At 38.6% G+C, this 22,560-nt stretch overlaps 1 protein-coding gene across 19 annotated transcripts in view; it reads right to left on the bottom strand.

Moving 5' to 3' along the window:
* Positions 1-22,560, bottom strand: part of NRXN1 (neurexin 1) — a 1,652,744-nt gene that overhangs the window by 1,378,250 nt on the left and 251,934 nt on the right. For 8 of the 19 annotated variants that reach the window (XM_078649604.1, XM_078649606.1, XM_078649614.1 and 5 more), the window contains exons 3-4: positions 20,506-20,523; positions 16,449-16,478 (exon numbers count right to left, since the gene is read on the bottom strand). The exons of 6 other annotated variants lie outside the window; for them this stretch is intronic. In XM_078649604.1, the coding sequence (XP_078505730.1) occupies positions 16,449-16,478; positions 20,506-20,523 (48 nt within the window). The remainder of the gene's footprint in view (positions 1-16,448; positions 16,479-20,505; positions 20,524-22,560) is intronic. 5 more of the 19 variants (XM_078649607.1, XM_078649616.1, XM_078649627.1 and 2 more) reach the window with 1 other exon arrangement.

Below are 22,560 nucleotides of genomic sequence, written 5' to 3'. Positions count from 1 at the left end.
GAACTTTTCACTTGTTGTTATTATTTTTTATTTCAAACTTAAAACAAAGTCTTGCCTCAGGTTCCCTTTATTGGCTTTATGTAATTCTGTGTCATTTCTTTTCATTACATTTTGTCTATTTTGATAAACTGGAGTGGCATTTCTAATAGGTTGCGTTGTCAACATTTTAACTATTTTGATACTCCTAATTGCTTCACACATTTTCTTAAGTTATGCCCGTCAACTCTGTGCCATAAATACCAGGGGTTGACCTCAGGTTTAAATCACTGAAACCTTTACTGGACCTAACATGAATAGTGACTTTATTATCAGCGGGGGACTAGCATCCATCTTAACTAAAAATTCACTTTTTCAAAATGTTCTGATTACTCTGTTTTTTAAATACTTGACGAAAATATGTTGTGGAAACAATTATCCTCAAACTTTCAACCACAAACCCCACTAGGCTGAGAAGCACCTTTTCCTGTTTAGATGGAAAGTACATACACTAGTTCAAGCCCTGCAGTTTAAATTAGGCTAAATTTGTGCTCATGCTAGTAGCAAGAGAAACTGATACGCTAGTGCTTTAAATTATGGAATGACCCTCATATTACCGCAAGAAATGATTTTTTGTTGGAAATACATACTAAAACAGAATGTTTCTACTCTTACTTAACTGATTCTAAATGCATCCTCTTTCTGGGAATAAAGGAAAATACTCCAGTTAATTTCAATTCCAAATATGGAATTAACAATAAGGCATAGAAAGCAGTTAAAAGAGGACATTTCAATAATGACATGCACTATAAAAGAGGCATTTGAAATACCATCTTTAAGTAGCTGCTAACATAGAGTTATTATTTTCGTTCTGGCGATTTCGGTTTACCGAATGAACAATGCATGCGGCTTATCAGTTATTTAGATTTTTGTTCAAATTTCAGTTCTTATACTAAAATCAATATATTTAAAGAACTTTAATGCAAGTGGATGTGGGGTTGGTTTATGACATTTTTATTAAGAAACATCCTAAATAACATTTATAGAAAATCCCCAAAAATGTAATTATGTTTATGGAAATTTCAAAGATACGAAAGCCGCCTCCTTACTTAGCAACCATCAATTTATAGGTATTTTTAATGAGGTTATTTGGATTCATTCCATTTATTGCTGTCATTGTTTGTTATAGAACAAGAACTGAAAAACAAATTACACAAATCCTTGTCAAATGTCACCTGGAGCACATATAGGTTTGATTCACATAATTTAAAAAATATTTAGGGGCTGATTATGAGTACAGAGGTCTTTGGCGGCCATGCTTATGGTGGCACAGAGGTGGTGGTCCTGCGGCTGCTGCATCATGAAGTTGCGCTTTGGACCATCCACCACTGTGCTGCGGCACCAGGGAACCACTGTCACTTGGTGGTGGCACAGTGCACAGGCCTATATAACATGCAAGACTGGACCGCCGAGTTTCCCCTCTGCCAGCATTTTCATGGTGGGCTCACTGCCAAGAAAAGGCTGGCAGAGGGGAAACAAAGGGGGCTCTACAGGGCCCCCATGCCCCCACCCCCATGGGGATGCATTTAGGGGGGGCATGTGCCCCCCTGTTTACATGCACCCCAAGCTCCAACATATGATGGACTTCACAGTTCATGCCGTTCTGGAACTTCTTTTGAGTTCCCATTGCGTTGTCAATTTTCAGGGTACTGTCATGGGGATGGCAAAAGGAAAGACAAGAAAAGCCCTGCCAGATAGGAGTTGTACTCCTAATCTGGTGGGCGGTCCCTGCACAGCTTTAGTGGTGCTGCGCTGGTGCAGAGCTAACGTAGCACCAAACCTTGACCCAGTCTTGAGGCGGAAAGCCGGGACTGGAGGTACTTTGTTGTTTTTTAAAATTGTACTTTTTCACTGCACTTTGTCACTATTTCGCCTGCTTTTAAAAACGAAGCACTAAGCCAGCGCTCGCCCTTACCTTAGCGCTCAGCTGACATAAAAGCTGGTCGCGCTTTCCCAGGTCTTTGCCTGCAGCCGCCATCACCCGCGGCGTGCGCGCTGACTCCGCCCCCTTGGAGGCCACGCCCCCTTTTTTGCCATATATAACTCGCTGATTTAGAGCGATAACCATCAAACCTTGACCCAGTCTTGAGGCGGAAAGCCGGGACTGGAGGTACTTTGTTGTTTTTTAAAATTGTACTTTTTCACTGCACTTTGTCACTATTTCGCCTGCTTTTAAAAACGAAGCACTAAGCCAGCGCTCGCCCTTACCTTAGCGCTCAGCTGACATAAAAGCTGGTCGCGCTTTCCCAGGTCTTTGCCTGCAGCCGCCATCACCCGCGGCGTGCGCGCTGACTCCGCCCCCTTGGAGGCCACGCCCCCTTTTTTGCCATATATAACTCGCTGATTTAGAGCGATAACCATCAAACCTTGACCCAGTCTTGAGGCGGAAAGCCGGGACTGGAGGTACTTTGTTGTTTTTTAAAATTGTACTTTTTCACTGCACTTTGTCACTATTTCGCCTGCTTTTAAAAACGAAGCACTAAGCCAGCGCTCGCCCTTACCTTAGCGCTCAGCTGACATAAAAGCTGGTCGCGCTTTCCCAGGTCTTTGCCTGCAGCCGCCATCACCCGCGGCGTGCGCGCTGACTCCGCCCCCTTGGAGGCCACGCCCCCTTTTTTGCCATATATAACTCGCTGATTTAGAGCGATAACCATCAAACCTTGACCCAGTCTTGAGGCGGAAAGCCGGGACTGGAGGTACTTTGTTGTTTTTTAAAATTGTACTTTTTCACTGCACTTTGTCACTATTTCGCCTGCTTTTAAAAACGAAGCACTAAGCCAGCGCTCGCCCTTACCTTAGCGCTCTGCTGACATAAAAGCTGGTCGCGCTTTCCCAGGTCTTTGCCTGCAGCCGCCATCACCCGCGGCGTGCGCGCTGACTCCGCCCCCTTGAAGGCCACGCCCCCTTTTTTGCCATATATAACTCGCTGATTTAGAGCGATAACCATCAAACCTTGACCCAGTCTTGAGGCGGAAAGCCGGGACTGGAGGTACTTTGTTGTTTTTTAAAATTGTACTTTTTCACTGCACTTTGTCACTATTTCGCCTGCTTTTAAAAACGAAGCACTAAGCCAGCGCTCGCCCTTACCTTAGCGCTCAGCTGACATAAAAGCTGGTCGCGCTTTCCCAGGTCTTTGCCTGCAGCCGCCATCACCCGCGGCGTGCGCGCTGACTCCGCCCCCTTGGAGGCCACGCCCCCTTTTTTGCCATATATAACTCGCTGATTTAGAGCGATAACCATCAAACCTTGACCCAGTCTTGAGGCGGAAAGCCGGGACTGGAGGTACTTTGTTGTTTTTTAAAATGGTACTTTTTCACTGCACTTTGTCACTATTTCGCCTGCTTTTAAAAACGAAGCACTAAGCCAGCGCTCGCCCTTACCTTAGCGCTCAGCTGACATAAAAGCTGGTCGCGCTTTCCCAGGTCTTTGCCTGCAGCCGCCATCACCCGCGGTGTGCGCGCTGACTCCGCCCCCTTGGAGGCCACGCCCCCTTCCTCCCCCTACAAATATGTATGTATAGGACGCGCAGCGGACGAGCGCAGCGGGAGCGCCGTTTGCGCGCCGAAGGCGCACCTAAGGCAAGCCCATCTGCGCCCGTCCGCGCCAAGACCGCGACAGGCGCAGGAATTTCTGCCCAACCCTCCTCCCGTATTTCCTACCAACCCAGCGATCTTCTTCAACTTCAGCCCGGTAGGCATTGTTCATGTACTCTCGATCCTACCGTACTTTCAGGCCCCCTCAGTTGCAAACTCTGCCACTGGTCCGCTGAGCTCCACTCAGCTGTCCCATCAGCCAACATTCTCCAGGCCCCTTTACCCTCCTTCAAAGGTGGCCTGATCAATGCTCGCTCCATGTGCAAGCACAACCAAGACATACACGACCTCATCTTGGAGTCCGACCTCGACTGCCTCATGATAACTGAGACATGGCTTACAGCAGATTCTAACCCTGATATTTCTGTTGCCCTTCCCTCGGGCTATTCTCTCTTTCGGGAAGACAGAGCCAAGGGCCGAGGCGGAGGTGTTGCAATTATCCTTAAAGATTCCTTCCACTGTCACACCTTTAATCTAGAGCCTCTGAAAAAGACTGAAGGACTAGGTTTCTCTATAAAACTTAACGAACACACTTCGTTCTCTGGCGGACTTATCTACCGCCCACCAGGCAATGCCTCTGAGTTTCTCGACTCCTTGTACGATTCCTTAGGACAACTCTCCCTTAGATACCCTTTCTTTACCCTCCTTGGGGATTTTAACCTCCATCTAGAATCAAAAACAGATATTCATACCACTAATTTTTTACAAACCCTTGAGATGTTTAACTTCAGGCAACTCATCACCTCACCCACCCACTCTCTAGGTCATACCCTTGATGGAGTCTGCACTAATTCCCCTTCCTTGATCACTCTTTCCCCTTTGCCCCAGATTTGGTCTGATCACTCCCTGATCCCATTCCATATCTTGAGCAAAAACGTACCCAATCGTGACATAGTTGCCTCTCACTCCGATAATCATATCAATTGGAAAAAAATCCAGGACAACATCACTATTAATCCTCTATTGCAAACCCACGCTCCCACTCTCTCCGGCAACGTCGACACCGATGCCGATCTCTTCCATAACTGGATCACCCAAGAAATTAAATCCAGAATCCCGCCCTTACGCCCCTGCACTGCCCGGCGCAAAAATAAAACTAAAATCAGTGCCCCCTGGTTCACACCAGACCTTGCAAAATCGCATCTGCTATGTAAAAAGGCAGAAAGAAAATGGCGGAAGACATACGAGGCTGCTAACCGCTCCTCTTATATTGCAACAAGGAAAAACTACCTTGCGGAAATCAAACGGGCAAAAAAAAAATCACTATGTCAATGCCATAAAAAACGCAGGCCAAAAACAAAAAGCTCTGTTTAGGATTGTCAAATCATTCACTCATCCAAAGGCACTCCAGCCTGAAATTCCCCCTTCCCAGAAATTTTGCGATCAAATTTCTGATTACTTCGAGGAAAAGATTGCCTCACTTCAAATCAATTTCCCCCCCCCCACTGCTCCCCCAGTGTCCCCCCCACTGGTCCCCACAGGCCTAGCACTAAGTCATTTCTCCCCTGTCACTCTTGAGCAGTCTAAAAAAGCCATCTTGGCCTGCAAATCTGGTGCCCCATCCGACCCTTGTCCCCCCATGATACTTCACCAACTAATTGAGGAAGTCAACCCAACCATCAACAGCCTAATCAACTCCTCGCTTAGCTCAGGCTCAGTACCCAGCTGTTGGAAAAAAGTTATCGTTAAACCCCTTATGAAGAAGGCTAATAAACCCTTGACGGATCTTACCAACCTCCGCCCAATTACTCTACTCCCGGCCCTGGGTAAAATTACGGAACATCTAGTCCATAGCGAGCTGAAACGCTACCTGGACGATAACAACCTTCTCCATCCCCAACAATCCGGATTCCGCCCCAAACACTCGACAGAAACTGCTCTCATTGAACTGTCCGACACCATAAAAACTCTACAAGATCAGAGAAAGAACTGCATCCTAATCCTTCTCGACCTAACGGCGGCATTTGACACCGTCTCCCACACCATCCTCATCAGTAGACTCAGGGACATTGGTATCTCCGACACCGCCCTTTCCTGGATTACGTCTTTTCTCTCGGACCGTTCCCAAACCGTCACTCTGGGCCCATTCCACTCCAAAAACAAACTTGTCTCCTCAGGTGTCCCGCAAGGTTCTATCCTTAGCCCTCTCCTTTTTAATGTATACCTCATTCCCCTCCTTAATCTTATAGAGTCCTTCGGCATACCTGTTACTTCGTATGCCGATGATACACAACTCATTGTGCCACTTGACAAACTGTCTACCAAAGCTGAACTTAACCTGAAACACTGTCTGACCGAAGTATTTCGATGGATGGACACTAACCATCTGAAATGCAACTCGAGTAAAACAGAGATTCTTCCGATTGGCACAAATATCTCGTTCTGTCCAGCACTATGGTGGCCGGATAATTCTGTTGCCCCCCCCTCAGACGGTGTTGTCAGCTAGGAACCTCGGCGTAATTTTCGACTCTGAACTCTCCTTTGACCAGCATGCCAGAACCATCGCAGGCAAATGCTTCGGAACGATTAGATCCCTGAGAAAGTTCTTCGACTTTCTCCCCATCGATGCCAGAAAGACGGTGACAGTCGCGCTCATAATCTCGCGACTAGATTACTGTAACGGCTTGCTTGCAGGAGTCAAAAAGAGCACCCTCCTCAAACTGCAGAGCGTACTTCACACAGCTGCCCGTCTCGTCCTGGGCTTACCCCGCAGATCTTCCATCTCCGCGGCGCTTCATTCACTTCACTGGCTTCCCCTTCATAAAAGAATTCTCTTCAAAATCCTAATCATAGCCTTCCGCGCCTATAATAAGTCAGGCCCCAAATACCTCACCAGGCGTTTTCCCCACTATGCGCCCAGTCGTCACCTTCGTTCAGCCGATGACAACCTCATTCTTCTCCCGAAATACAATCTGAAACTGAAGGGTGAGAAGACCCTCCGTTTCCTTGCATCTAAAGCTTGGAACAAACTGCCCAAGACCCTCAGACAACAAACCCAGGAAAAACTCTTCAGAAAGCTTCTAAAAACATGGATTTTTAATCTTCCGACCGATTACTCCAAAGCCCTCATCTAACCCCCCGGACTGGTTCATACAGGTTCCCCAGCGCCAAGATGCTCCCTCCGGAGCGAACGTCGCGCTCTAGAAATACCCCCCAAATATCAAATATCAAATAGCACCACCAAAGATGTAATCGGCCCCTTAGCTACTTGTTTTGAAAGATACTTTTAATTTACTATCCCACTGCAGTAAGTGGCAGCAAACTGTGCATGTGAACCCCAAAAACTCAGGATAAAGTGCAACAATCTTATCTGTGCTCTAAGCCATTGAAGGGAAGACTTTTTAATTCAGGCAGTACACATAGTCCCGGAATTTAGCAAGCAAGCTATAGAATACAAATAAGAATCAGAATCAGTAACACATGCTAACAGAATTCATGTCTCAAAATATTTATTAATTCTAGACTTAGTCCATCTACTTGCAAAGCTACTGAAAATGGACACGCAACCAGTCTGGAAGGTTTACAAGTTTCATCAGAGCTTTACCCAATATTACATAATGAGGAACATTTGAAATCTCATTTTGTACACACGAGATATGTATGTTTCTCATGTGTGATTAATGTAATGTATTATGTCTAGATTCGGTACATTGTTTCAAGAGGAAAATCCACTAGAGACCAATTTACAAACATAACATAAGTTTCAATCTGTCTTCCATGCTTACAGTCACAATGTGGTTAAATGCCCACAGGCTATCAAAAAGCCTTCACACATTTTTGTGTATCGTCTCAAAAGATTTTCTTCAAACATTTTACTTGTTTTATTAATATCCATGCCACAAAATTTGAGGTTGGACTAAATGACTACCAGATATATAACCACTCACAATTCCCTGAATTAATAGTCATTACTATGGAAAAGTCTTTGTTTGCCTCTATTTCTCTCATCCATGTACCTTCTTGCAGAATACTAGTCCACTTTCAGATTTTGAAAAATTATGTTTAGGAATATCTAATTGAATTTTGTTTACTTGCTAATATTCATTGCACATGTCGTTTTTGGCAAAACTGTTCATTGAAACCATGTAAGAATTAATGCATAAAAGACCCATGCCTTACAACTGGGCAGCATCATAAGCATACTTAATTGACACAATTCAGTCTTGCCTTCTGCTGCTTTCAATGTGCCTTCATGTTGCAGATTGTTGTATAAAATGGAGCAGCAAACCAACAGACCAATAATTTCTTCTTGCCCTGATATACAGATCCTCTCATGAAGCAGCTACTCTTCACATGTGCTGCTTACTCCAAACGCTCTGACCTCCAACCTTCCTCTCTCCTATGTCTATTACAAAGCACAGATGGATTCCTGGGTTACTGTCTAAGGCAAATATTGTAAATTGATTACAGTTTATCAGAGTCTAGATTGCCAACCAAGTTTGCAAGGAATAGAGGATATCTGAGTTCCTAGAATTTAAATCCTTTTGGTTTCCAAGCTGAGTGTAACTTGGTAAGGGACAATTTATGGTTTGTGGGAAGAGTGAAGGATGTGTATAGATGGAGGTCTAGTAAGTTGTGGAAGGACAGACAAACCTGCTGGTGTAATTTAAGGTATGCTGGAATTATATGATTGTTGGACTTTGATCTTTCTTCCTCACCTACATTTTAATAAAGTGTTTGATTTTCTTGGCCACAAAGGATCTCTAGATACGCATTTGTGTCCATTCGTAAGTTATTCAATGATTAATTGAAACATATTATTGTCCATGTGTAAATATGTACTGCTATGGTGTACAATATAGACCAAGTAGAAGATTATTAGTGAAACTTATATTTTTATATACACATAGATAAACGTGTACAAAATTAATCTTAATTAAACGTATTTAAATATTTCTGCAATCTTTCATATATCCAGCCTCCTCAGACACTTGGTGCCACTAAGGTATAATTTTTTTTAAAAATATGTTGTCTCATAATAGTCAATATCAATGAAGTTCACTGTATAGATTTGTATGTCAACACTTGAATATGGAATGTTTAGCTATTCTTAGTGACCATTCAGTGTTATGACTCTCCAAATCGCATTTCCAAGGGAATTTCGGATGAGCTTTGTTTTAAAATTTTTGGGAGTTTTATATAGCATGAACTTGATCCAAAGGTATCGGAGTGATTTACGTGAGCATCAGTTGCATTACATTTATTTTGTTTGGTACAGAGAGATTACATGATTTGCCCAGAATTACAGGATGTTGAGCAGCATCCCTGACGAGACTCCAACCTGGTTCCCCAGCTTCAAGGTTGAACACTCTAGCCATTAGATTATTAATGTGCTGGGCATTGGCTTAACTATTTTACTGTTTTTCAGTTGTGTGTGAAAGATTGTTCCAGTTTTATTTATGCATATTGTTTGAATGCTAAGTTATTGTTTTACTTCTGTTAGTTAGGTTAAGGTTGTTTTTATTTACAGCTTGGCTTAATTACCTGTTGGCTTATCCTCAAACCCTTTTATAAATACTGAAAGTATTACTACAGGAGTACTCCCTTATGTACTCTTGTATGCCTTTTTGAATTAGCTCAAATCCTCCAAGTATCTATTAGTGAAAGTGCATTTTTTTTCGATTTGAGATTTTTGGGGCTAATTCACAAAGGAATGTAAGAGTTTGTAAAATAGTACCACATGAATACTAAATTACTTATTCTAAAATACCTTTGGGTCTAAGCCCCTGTATATCTGATGTCCTAACATTGATAAGCTTGCTGATATTGTTTAACCAAAGATCTTATGAATATTTGCGTTGAAATTCCAGAGGTAGCACACACTGTGTTGACATAGGGTTAGGCCATGTAGTTTGCTGTTTGCTGAATACGTTATAGAAGTTAGATGTTATTAGAGAGCACTGATAGGCTTGCTTTTGTTCTGTCTGCCTTTTTGAACTTGTACCACTTCTTGTATTTAACATGGATGGGGACATCACCAGGATTTTCTAAACATTCTGAAGTCATTGGCTTAAAGTTGCCTTATTGAATATGGGTTGACAACACTAAAGTCTTATAGTTTATATGAGATGAATGACACTATGAAAGTAATATAGGCATTAATTTGGACTGATTTATTTAAGTTCCTCAATGGCATATTGTGTTGAGAGGCATTGCTTAGCTTAGGTACCACTTTTTAGTTTCTTTGCAAGATTATATTAATAAGTCAGGCTGTTGGAACAATTTATTCTGTCTTGAGCTCAGGTGACATTTAGTATGTCACTAGAACCAACACTTATATCTATCTATCTATCTATCTATCTATCTATCTATCTATCTATCTATCTATCTATCTATCTATCTATCTATCTATCTATCTATCTATCTATCATTACATATATTGCATGTTTGGCTATGTTGATTGAAAAAACATCTACTCAGATGCACAGAAAGTAATGTGCTATTTGATACTATTATTGAGGGTGTGGAGGAGCCATGACTCATGAAAAGTGGGACTTTAAGTGTCTGCTTTCTGATTCTCCCCTCCATCGATAATGACATTAGTTAGCATATTACTCTCTGCACATCTGTATACATGCTTTATGCCCTAGTATTAATTTAGGCATATTTAACAAAACCTGGGATACACGTTGATTCAATTTGTACAATAAAGTCACACTGACTTGGTCTTATCACAATCAGGACAGTTATTTCCATGTGGAAAGCCATTTCATATGTTATCTGTAAAGTAATTAACAGTAATGCAGTTGCTCTTCTATGTGTTACATTTTGTTTCACTGCCACTAGTGTGTGTGTGTGTGTGTGTGTGTGTGTGTTCACTGAAAAAACATAGGTCAAAGTGAAATTATGATTAGCTTTGGTTATAAGATCTTACTAAAAAGAGAACAAATTGAAGGAGATGGTTACAAAATAAAATCCAAAAGTCACCAGTTATGGTTAGGTAAATTGACCATAACTGGCATCCTTATCATGCAATATTTGTCCCACATTGGACTCACACGACACGTTCAATGACATAATTGGTTACATCACTGTTGACATCTCAAATTACATTATTGATGACATCACTGATGACAACATTCAACCAATTGTTGATGACAGTTTACTTTTTTGGAAAGATGTGAATGATGAATTTATATATTTACATTTTGTGAGCAACATCATTTTTCTTCATTATGAGTTGTTTTGAAACTATGTATTTTGTGACAGAATTTTTAAAGAATACAGGATAGATTTTTATTAGTTAGGTGTGTGATTTTGCAACATAATGGGGATTCTTTTGTTCTGTAACAATAGCTGAATGCTTGTATTTGTTTATATTCATATATATTCCACTGTGTATGAATACATACTGAGATGGGGCATGGGACTGAGACATTGCTTTTGCATTTGTGTGATAATTTAAATGGAATTTTATGTTACATGGTGACATAGTGTATAAAAGAATATGTGTTGAAGTTTGGCGTAGCCAGACTGACTACATTTTCCTTCATGCTTGCATTAACCAGTATGTGTATGGTTGTATGATACTCGTAACATGTTTATTTTACATGTGATTGTTTCTATATCATGGAAGGTGTATTCACGATTTGCAAAAACATTGCGAAATCAGCACTTTTGTAAAAATGCTGTGATTTTGACAAAAGTGCCTGCAAAATTTTTTTTAAACACTACTGTTCACCATCTCTTTAATGGCTCTTTATTGCCAGTGAGTCATTAAAGGGAGGGTGAGTAGCAGGCAGCAGAGGTGATAAATGTATCTGTCGCCTGCCTATGAAATGCACCTCGCCCCTCCTGAGCAATTTGCCTGTAGGCCGCCTCATACCTTTGTGGCCCCCTGCAGACCTTACATGCCATTTGAAAGCACAAGTCTGTATTATTTTTGTGGGTGGCACATATTTTGCCTCCTGCAAAAATACAGCAAATTTTGAGGTGTTGTGCCACAAGTTTTCCTTTTTGATGTGTTGTTGAAATGCATTGGCTTTTGTTGCTGCAAATTAAATACTCCGTTCACACTATTGTTATTGAAGTATGCATGCTTTTTTCTCCTTGATAATAAAAAAGTTGCTGGATTTTTAAAGGCCTCACACCCGTGCACCCGCCACCACCACTGCCTTTGGGGTTGGATGAGTTTGTGAACCAGAGTTTGGATATACATATATGTGTGTGTATATGGTTTCAAGGCAAACCTAAAAACCCTAGAATTTTGTCAGCTATAGATCTCAAAATGGACTGATGGCATAACTGTAGACATTGCATTTTACCATACCATTGACAATATTGATGACATCAATCTCAATATGGTATTCAGTGAGGTTAAGCAAAATGACAGGGCCTCCATGCAGAATGTGGTGACGCACCTCTGTGTTATTCTGCACAAGTCAGGACACTGAGTATCATTCAGCATACTTCATTTGAACTAGATATTGGAGATATCCACGAGCGAGACCGAATGCTATGTTTTGAGCTACATGGTTTTTTCAGCTGCATTTCGTTTGAGGTCATTACTTACAGAACGCGTTTAGATAGTAGGTTTGAGAACACCACGCCACCAGCAACTTCTCTCACACCCCTGAAGAAGGGATTGCTTATCCCGAAATGCATTGGGAACATCTTTGAGAGAAGAAGGATTCTATTTAAAAATTGTTTATTGAAAACATGAAATGTTAATATTGTATATGTAGTTACTAAAGTAAATTTTTATATTTCAAATCAGGATTATGTATCAGCAGAGAGGAATCCACAGAAAATATAACAATAAAAATATCGCTATGTTATTCGATTTATGAATTCATTTATAAAGAGTATATTGCAAGTTTACAGCATTGGTTAACATGGCATAATTTTGTTGGAACGTTTAATTTAAGCAGTGCGGCCAGGGGCAAGCGCATCGTTACACTTGTGATTTATTTATTAGTTCATATGAGGTAGCTAACCTCATTCCTGACCTGCACGCTATATTTACAACAGTAGTGACAAGCATCTGATTACTACCAAATATTGATTCAAAATTGAGGAGTGCGCAACAATCAACACTACGGACCTCTGAGACTCCCATATCTCACAGATATTCATTAACCTTAGACTGAATGTGGCGCTCTAGAATGCTTGGGGGACACCCTGTAGGTCTGCATTATGCCCTTATTTGTATTATTTCTTTATTTCGATGCATGTCATTATTTAATACTATTCTTTTGTGAAGTCCAGTTCTTTATTGATATAAATTGAGAGTTGACAAACTGCACATGTGGGAAAGAGATATTTTTCTTAGTGGATTATGTAGGCAACATAACTGGCGGTTTTCATGGATTTTTAGGTTTTGCAATTAAACCATAGGGTTATATTAGCTGTACTTTTTTCAGTAAAATGCTTATGTATTTTTAGTTTGGGAATGTTAAAGTGCTCGCAGTCGCTGAAACAATCTTTTTTTTTTAAACGTGATTTTTCCAAAATATCTAAAGGTCTCTTAATAGGACGATTAGCACTTGGATGCAGGCCACACGTGGATCCAGTTCCACCAAGCATGCCCTTCAGATGTGTTTCCGCCTATTTGCCTTCCTCAATACTTCACCTGCTAAACATATATAAATACATATATATATTTTATGTAATATATGTATATATATATATATAAATATATATATATATATATATATATATATATATATATATATATATATATATATATATATATATATATATATATATATATATATCATAGACTTGGAGACTCTCACAACTTCCTTTCAGCGAAGAGAGTGTGACAGACCCAGGATTCTTTGGCAAGATGTTTTATTTAATTCTCACTCCTCACAAATGATGACGCGTTTCGGGCAACAAGTCCCCTTGTTCACATACGGAGCGCAGTCCACCATTTCTTTTTATTATTCCAAAGTGCACACCCCCCTTGCCTCCTGTGTCACGTGATAACAAACAGGAAAAACATACTTTCAGTGATATTTTAGCCTGTGTCCTATTAACAGCGTTATTGAGATATATATATATATATATATCCATAGGGAAAAAGAGATAGTCTAAATATATTGCATGTTCGACTTTGCTTTCTTCATATGTTATATTCCACAGGGATACAGTGCTATATGTTGTTATTTAATAGATGTGGCATCATTTATGTGACAAATGGGCTGTAGTGATGCAGAAGTGTGCGTTTAAATAAATACAGCTCTAAATTATTATGCTAAGCATTACCATTGCCCTTTGTTTAATAAGCATTTGAATCTTGAATGGTATATACATCCTGAAATTCTAAATTCTAAATTCCGATTATTGTTAGGTCTAAAAAATAAAAGGTTCCAAACTTTCCCGTTCTACAGAATTGTTTTTATATTTAGAAAGCAAATCATAGTTATACTAATTATTTAGTGAAATATTTTTCTCTTTGCTTCCTACATGCAACCAAATGGGAAAGTCCAGTGTTTCATATACATATAAATGACAATGTTTATATACACACAGACACAGAAATTCATACATATGTGGAATTGCGAAATTTTGAATTGTGACTGTAGTGACTCTAGTGAGCAAAGGCTCACTTTCTTTGAGTAAACACCTATCAATGTCATCTGTCATGAAATCTTACTAACAGATGATGATGTACACCTGACTACCTAAGTAAGCTATTGATATTGTGTTAACTTTGTATGATGATTTTTCTTGCACACTACACAAAACCTGAGCACACACACACTTTCTCCCTCTCCCTCCATTTCCTTTTGTCAGTCCCTCCTCTCTCTCTCTCTCTCTCTCTCTCTCTCTAATATATATGTATGTATATATATATATATATATATATATATTTATAGATATATATATATATATTTATATATTAATAGATAGATAGATAGATAGATAGATAGATAGATAGATAGATAGATAGATAGATAGATAGATAGATAGATAGATAGATAGATAGATAGATAGATAGATAGAAAGATAGATAAAGAAACAAGAAGGATACTGGTATGCCAGTATTGATCCAGTGCATGATTGCATTACACCTATAATGTTATATATTCAAGCATTTGTGAAGTATAAAACGTTTGTGTTGCGAGTGGACCTAAAGTACATGTATCATGGGTGAGAAGACATTTTATCTTTTAGAATTACAACAGCCACAACAAAGCATATTTTCAATGTCACAAAATGTTCAACTTTTTCCTTGACCATTAATCAAAGGTTTCAGACAGAAATAGAGGATGCACTTTTAGAAGGTGTGCAGAGAGGTCTGTTATTCCTATTGTTGGTTTGAAGATTATTTTTCTACAGACTTTCTTCAGCACGGTTTCTTCTTTGCCAGCTTTGAACCCTATCTACTCTTTAGCTTTATTTAAAAAATAATCCATGTTTATATTTAATTACATTAATATAGACATAGCTTGCATGTTTGTTATCAGAATTATGTGTAAACTTACCATTCGTCAAAATACAATCTGCCATCCTTCATTTGGTGTGGAAGAAACCTTTAATTAAAAAATTCCCTTTGCCGCTCCTCTTCGGTTATCTCAAATTCCAGTCTTTGTCAACTTATTGTCAGACATTGTCTACCATGCTCCTCAAAATTTGAGATCGGTACAGTATTGAGACACTGTGACCTAAGGAATTTACACGCTGTAACTTACATTTAAGGTGTTGCGTTCTATGTACCCGGTTTCTCCATGGTTGCGCAAATCAAAATTTTTACATCTCCAATTTACCAATTACCTAAAAAAACATACCTGTTATCTGGTAAGAGCCTCTTCAGTCTGAATATGGATGAATTTCTGGTTAACTTTTTTATTAGATTACTCTTTATAACTTTCAACAAGAAGTCTTACAGGTTCCAGAGGAGGGCCGCACAGGTGGAATTTTCTGCGTTGTTTGCATCCGTGCAATAGTAAAAAGAAAACATTCACCTACCTTGGTTTGTCAGTGCAAGCAGCTCTAGAACATTTTCAGATACATATTTTTATAACTAGCAAATACATAATCGAAAAAAGAAAGGGTTGAATACCTTTACTTTTACCTATGGATTTGATGGAATGGTTCCATGAAGAAAGCATATCCAGACAAGAGAGGATAAAGAAGAGAAGAGAAACAACAAATACGATTTATGAATATATGTAAATGCAACCATAACTGAACATAAAAAAAACCAAAATATAAGACGATAGAATAGAACTTGAGAAGTGGAAGACAGATGGGAATGAGTTAAACCTTCTAGTTGAGTACATGCTGGGAAACACAGAGGTATCCATGCTTGTGATGGTGAAATGATTGATAAAATGGCATCAAAAATCATTAACAGAGGCGAAACGTCAGTGATTTCGTTTAGTTGCATAGGTGTACTTTCAGCATTCCAGAAGTCGGGAGCAGGTGCTTTCTGCATGTTCCAATCAGCCATGCATCAATGTAAATGAACTTTTTACTGCATACAATATGATAAACTGAGATACAATCTTCACAGAGATACCCTTTGAAGCACCTGAGTGCTTGTTTGGTCTCTGTAAGAATGTTATTCACGAAATTTCCCACAAATGTTGTGTCTCATCAATGCATGGACGTCACCGATCAGCATCTTATCTGTCTCATTTCCTTTCAGTTATTATATTGCAAAAATAAAAAAGAACAAACCAAAAGCATAAGGTGCAAAAAAAACTAAAATAAAACGAGGATGATGGGACTGAAAATCATGTATTGTAATTGCAGCCACAGAGAGCTTGCAGGCAATTTGGCGGCCATCTTGTGCAATAATGGAATTAAAGCAGCTACAGAACAAGAAGAAACAATGAAAGCAGAGTGGAAAAGGAACAGAGCCCATACCTTGGTCGCCCATCATCAGGTGCGCCAGACCTTGAAGGGAAACAAGAGCACAGTCAGCAATAAACAAGGGAGCATGGGAAGGTGATGTTGTCAGAGTGACAAGAATGTTTTGCGACAGGCATCTGTTTCCTAAGAGATGTCTGCATCACAGTGGGACATCAAAAAGCATCGTTCAACCACTGGTTGGAATGCTCTGGGACAGAGTCAATAACTGTAATGCAAACACTGGGCAATTCATTTTTGCACATTTCTTCCATGCTATCATAGTTAAAATAAGTAAATAATGAGAAGTGATTTTATATCCAAACCAATTCCCTATGTATGCTTTCTATCTTGTATGCACAGTTAATTCAAATACATTGGTAGAGTGATATACTCTTTGTACATACGTTTACTCATCAAAAAGGAAATAAGGAAAATGGGCTGGGTCTGATCTTTTTCCCCTCGTCGAAAATGAGCGTTCAAATCATTAAATTAAATAGTAAAAAAGATTTCGTGTTACACTGAAATGACAAAGTTTGCCCTTCTCATCCCTTCGCAGGTACCCATGACAACGATTTTATTGTTCTCTGTCATAAGGACAGGAGTATTAGAAATACTTCAACATGCTTGGACCGAAATTTATGTTTGTGCTTTACCTGCTCCTAAAATACACAGCATTTCGCAATGCAGCAGATTCCCCGATTGAATTAAAAGGATGTACTATATGCACCTGTGACAATCGGATTCCTGTTAGAGCAGTCGTTTTTGTTACCAAAGCATTCCAGCTCAGCAAGTTAAACCACTACCACACATAAGCTAAAGATTCAGCTAAAAAAAAAAAAACACACATGCAATCTTAGCCCAGAAAGTTTGAAACAGTAAGAGCCAACTGGTTTCATATTGTATTGCTAGTTCTCTATAGGAAAAGGTTGGTACATACTTCTACATGTAAGTGATGTGTGGTGTGATCTACTCTCTCACTTGCCTCTATGCTGGTCGTGTTTTTTTATGTACATTATTACCTCGTAGTACAACTTGTGTTTCTTGTCTTCTCTGTAGGAGACTGAAAAAAATGTGTGCTTTCCTTTGGCACATTGTGTGCTGCAAAATATGTGTTTGTAACTTTGGGAAGTTTGGTCCAAAACTCAGACATCCAAATACATTAATGTCTGCCTAGATAGAATTCTAATCATATAGCTATCTATTGTTAGCATTCCGTTTAGCAGCTCAATATTTAGATTAGGTCTGGAGTAAGTGAGATTGTTTTTAAAGATGCTGCTGATAATAATTTTGATAGATTTGTTATGTATTTTTAGGTACCTTTTATTGCACTGTTATGGCCTAATTGAATTAGAGCGAATAAAGTTGGTATTGAATTGAATTGAGTAATTCAAACTGGATAGAATTGGCTTAGTTTCTTTAATCTTTTTAATTTTGATTCCTGAGGTTCTGTACAATATTTTTAACTGGGCAGCATTTGTGATAGAAAGGACAGGAAAGAGGCATGTCTACCAGATGATTACATTATTTTCTCTACACACGCTCTCCTTGTCTTTGAAGCATGTTCTTTTCTTTTTGCCACACAAAGGCATAAAAAAGTATTAGAATTATTAATAAGTGCTTTTGGCTTTGGGATAAACACACATTTTGCAAAAGTAGATAGCGATCAACTATTTGAAGGGTTCAAAACATGTAATTGAACGCCCTGTTAGGGAATAAGTTCCCACACTTCCGCTTATGGACAATGGGAATTTTGGCTATTGATAACATTTCCAAATCAGTAAAATTTTTGGGGGGAAGGTGAATTTAAAGCTAAAAATGACTTAATGATAGGACTAGGAATGTAACTTTCATAGAAACTGAAGTCGTAATTTTAGCAACATGACACATCTAAAGCATATATAGTTGTGTCTTGTTTACTCTTGTTTTAGCATAAACACATGTATACATTTTACTTAGAAAGAAGCATTATTTTCCATGTATAGTACAGTGAATGTAGACACGTATTTACATGTTATGAATCTCTGGTATTGCCTTTTCTCTCACAGATCTCATGAAATGTTTTTGGTTTTTGAAATGTCAATGTGCCGCAAATTCAGCAGTCAGTGAAAATGATTTCATCCTTCCTGTTTGCTTGCATGCCCTTTGCACTCCTCTCAGTTCTTACTTCCAAAGTTTTTTGTTTTGGGTTTTGTTTATAAAATTTAAAGTATTCATATTCCTTGTTTAAGGTTGCTTACTTGAAAAAAACCAAGCTTTATTTGGATGATTTTCGAAAAAACATAGCTTTCTCACTTTCTCAACAGGTACATTATTGGTGGGAGGCAAATACGCTAATATATTTAGACATTGGCAAACCACGTTATAATTTTGAAAATGTCATTCTAGATTTGTTGTTGTTGCTGCTATATTTGTAATTGTTACTATCCTAGCCATTTATTAGATCCCACTTCCTGCGGATATTGGGTTCTTCTTTTGATGTCCCTCAGAGAAATATTAGTGAGTAAAAAAAATGAAAAAGTGCAGATTTGAATGTCCATGCCAGAGCGATATATGGATTTCAAAGAAAGGTTACTTAAGGTGTATATGCAGGTGTAAATAGACACACTCTTCAAGACTTAACATTAAATTACAATTACCTGCTCTCATGAGGAACATGTGAATGTACAATAGACGATTTTAAAAAGTCTGCATATTGTTTTACAATGGACGATTTAAAAAACACTGCATATTATTTTATCTATTTTTCTTTTCTTTTAGTTTGCAGGCAATTCACCAGAAAAAAACTTCACTGTGCTTATACTTTAGAGAAATTAGTGAAAACATTGTCTTTGTATTTAATCAAGATTGCAATGCCATGCATTCACATATATGGAATTATACAGAATATTGCTGCCACAAAACATAAACCTACACATTCCATTCCTACTAATTATTGCCACAATGTCATGTTGTTCGTTCCTATGCAAACAATAAACATGTATGTCATATGTTTCAATGCACCAGTAAGTTTGGATTGGAATAATCAAAGTTTAAAACATATATCTCTCAAAACAGTGAGTTGACAAAACCTTATTAAACCATCACAACTCAGAGCCATCAAAGACATTTTTGGATATATGCCCCTAGGAATATTTTTTTTTTTAAAGAAACCCAATGTAGAGTTTAATTTCAATGTTGGTATTCCAAAGTTTGCAGCCGATTTCTTAATATGATTAATCATTTAATAAAGTGTATATAATTATGCTGTTTACTGCCCCTTTTGCAATTTTTCTAGTTTGCTCTGCAGGGGGATGTATATGTTAAAAAGAGAGCTTGCTCCAAAAAGTGATCTAGCAGTCTGAATTAAACGATGCATGTGTATTGTGTTAGAATTGTTGGTAAAGTAAACAATAGGCAATGGTGTGTGTTCCGGGGTTTTAGGTGGAGGTTGGTGTGCTGCAAATTTGAACTCTAGATTTTAGTATTTGACAGAGCACCAGCAGTTATACTACTTACCATTATTCTGCGACAAACATTGCATCAAGTTTCCTTGGTCTTTTATCAGTATATTTAAACTAAATGATTACCCTCTATATGGCCATCAGTCGTTTCCCTTTCCTTCTGTTATTACAGCATACCTATATATGATAGAACATTGTAATTTTGAATTAAGAGTAACAATAGTTACATATTACGAAATGCACTGGGCATTGATTAATTGTTAAGATGCAACAAAAGATAAATCTCAGTTCCTAATGCGAATGTTTTCATGCATTAAGTGTTCTGTTTAGAAAGGATATAGTAACTTAGTACATAAGCCACATATGCAGTTTACAATTTGCAGAATAGAGCATTTAAGGGACATTACCTTTCTGAAGTACATATGATTGTTTCATTAAAATGTATTCATTTGCATATGTTCCATTCGTGCTCTATATCAAATTGCAAATTAGCTGAATTGATTTGCAAACCATTAAAGGCCATACCAAAAATGACTTACCGTGCCTCTGGACAGGACAGGTGCATTAGATCAAAATGAAATCGGCAAGGAAGGGGAGGAGCTTAGGAAAAAAGTTTTTATAAAAACACCCACCTTCGACATAGTTGTCTTCTGTAAGCACATGGCAGGGAAGGAGAGAAAAGGAGAAACATTCATTAAGCAGCATGCAGACTGGAACGTGCCGTTGCATGTCTTTATCATGCAAGGCATCAAACACAACATGCAAGTGCTCCGTTGCTACCAAACACAGGGGAACACCAAGTGGCAAAGGGGAGCCCGTCTGTGCAACACAGCCAAAGTGAGATGAAGAAAGAAAGGCTAGGTGTGTAGTGAAGCCATCTTAATTTGGTTTCCTTTGCATTCCTGCATGATGCAATGTAAAACCGTGTAGTTTGTCATAGTGAGTATTTCTGAAGAGGAATATTTTAGCAAAATAGGCAGATCTGTTTGTTGAGAAATGGGAGACCATTGTCCCCTCCTCACACTTTTCCATTTGGGATTTGATTTAATGCTCTTGTTAACTGACTATATTGAACAGACGCCGTTGACAGGTTTTTTCTCTTGGCAGATACAATCCAGAGCATACTAAAATGAATGTTATGATGCATTTGTTGTCCCATTAGAAACTTCTTTTACTAAATAACCAACCTCGAAAACCTTAATGCTGATCACTCTCAGTAAACAGAAAAAAATCAGCATTCTAAGGATATCACTCTTATTTATCTCAACAATTTTGGAGGTGGTCATTTGTATTACAATATGCAATAATTTGTGTACAGCTAAATCTGCACACATACAAAACAGATTTAAATATGAAAACCAGTCACTTTCGAGGTAAACCTTTTTAGCACCTCAGTTGTAATATGGAATTATTTAGCTACCATCTCAGCAGAATGAAACATTAGTTAACTAGTACTTTTCTACAACGGTAGCCAAACAGCATATTGAAATAAGCAAAAAAGTACTCTTTTTGTTCCTTGATGATTAATATTAGTTGCACTGTAAGTGGAACATATATGTTATAATCAGGTAATATCCTGTATCCTCATCACAAGTAATAGGCAGGACCTATTATGTTTAAAATGACTAAAAAGTCAAATGCCACTTAGAATGTGAGGGCATAATTCTTTCGGAAATTTCAGTAGCTCTTTTAAATAAAAATCTGTCATTCAACTTTTAACCTGAATTAAAAATAAAAAAATCCTGCATTCTCATCACAACCTTTAGGCAGGACTTATTATGTTTAAAATGACCAACCAGTCAAATGCCACATAGTAATTTCAGTACCTCTTTAAAATGGAAATTTGTCATGTACCTCTTTACCTGAATTAAAAATAAAATGCTAATAAATTAAAAATATAATGGAAGGTACAATGTGTGTGTGTGGGGTGTTTGTGTGGGGTTGAGAAGGAAAGAGGCAAAGCAAGCAATATGGAGAGAGCAGAGGTAGGTGAAGCGTCAAGTTTAGCCTTCAGGCACTCAGACACCTTTTGATAACATATTCAAAATGTGTATTTCCAAGAGTAAATAACATTAAAGACTAATAAATATTAGTTTTATACTTACCTATGCCAGCAACCATCATGATATAAAGACCATATATGTGTGTATGTGTGTATATATATATGAGTGTGTCTGTGTATATAACAAAAAAACTATATATATATATATTTTTTTTTTATTCATATATATATATATATATATATATATATATATATATATATATATATATATATATATATATATATATATTTACAATCAGCATTCCCCACACCACCGACCCTGATGCACTGACTCCGTGCATTCTGGGAGTTGTAGTTCGCTTCATTCTGCTACGAACAACAGGTGAGCGCAATGAGCTTGGGGAGGAGCCTCTGGACCATTATTTGAAGGGGTGCGGCTTTGGAACTATTTGGTGAAGCTGGCCACGCATCGCAGGGCGCTGAAGAAGGCATCTAGCCGAAATGCATCCGCCTAAAATACTGCTTTGCTTAACCTGCCGAATTAAGCTGGTCTTACCTTTGAACCCCCTCTGGCCTCCGCCCTTTCTTTTGTGAATGGGAGTCTTTGGATATTGTTTGCTCCAGCCAGAGGAGTATTCGGATGGCCCTGCTGCAAAAGCGACCTGGACATACACTGGCACACCAT

This window comes from Lissotriton helveticus, chromosome 6 (assembly GCF_964261635.1).
Source record: "Lissotriton helveticus chromosome 6, aLisHel1.1, whole genome shotgun sequence".
NCBI classification, from domain to species: Eukaryota; Metazoa; Chordata; class Amphibia; order Caudata; family Salamandridae; genus Lissotriton; species Lissotriton helveticus.
This window is presented reverse-complemented; position numbering and strand designations above follow the sequence as displayed.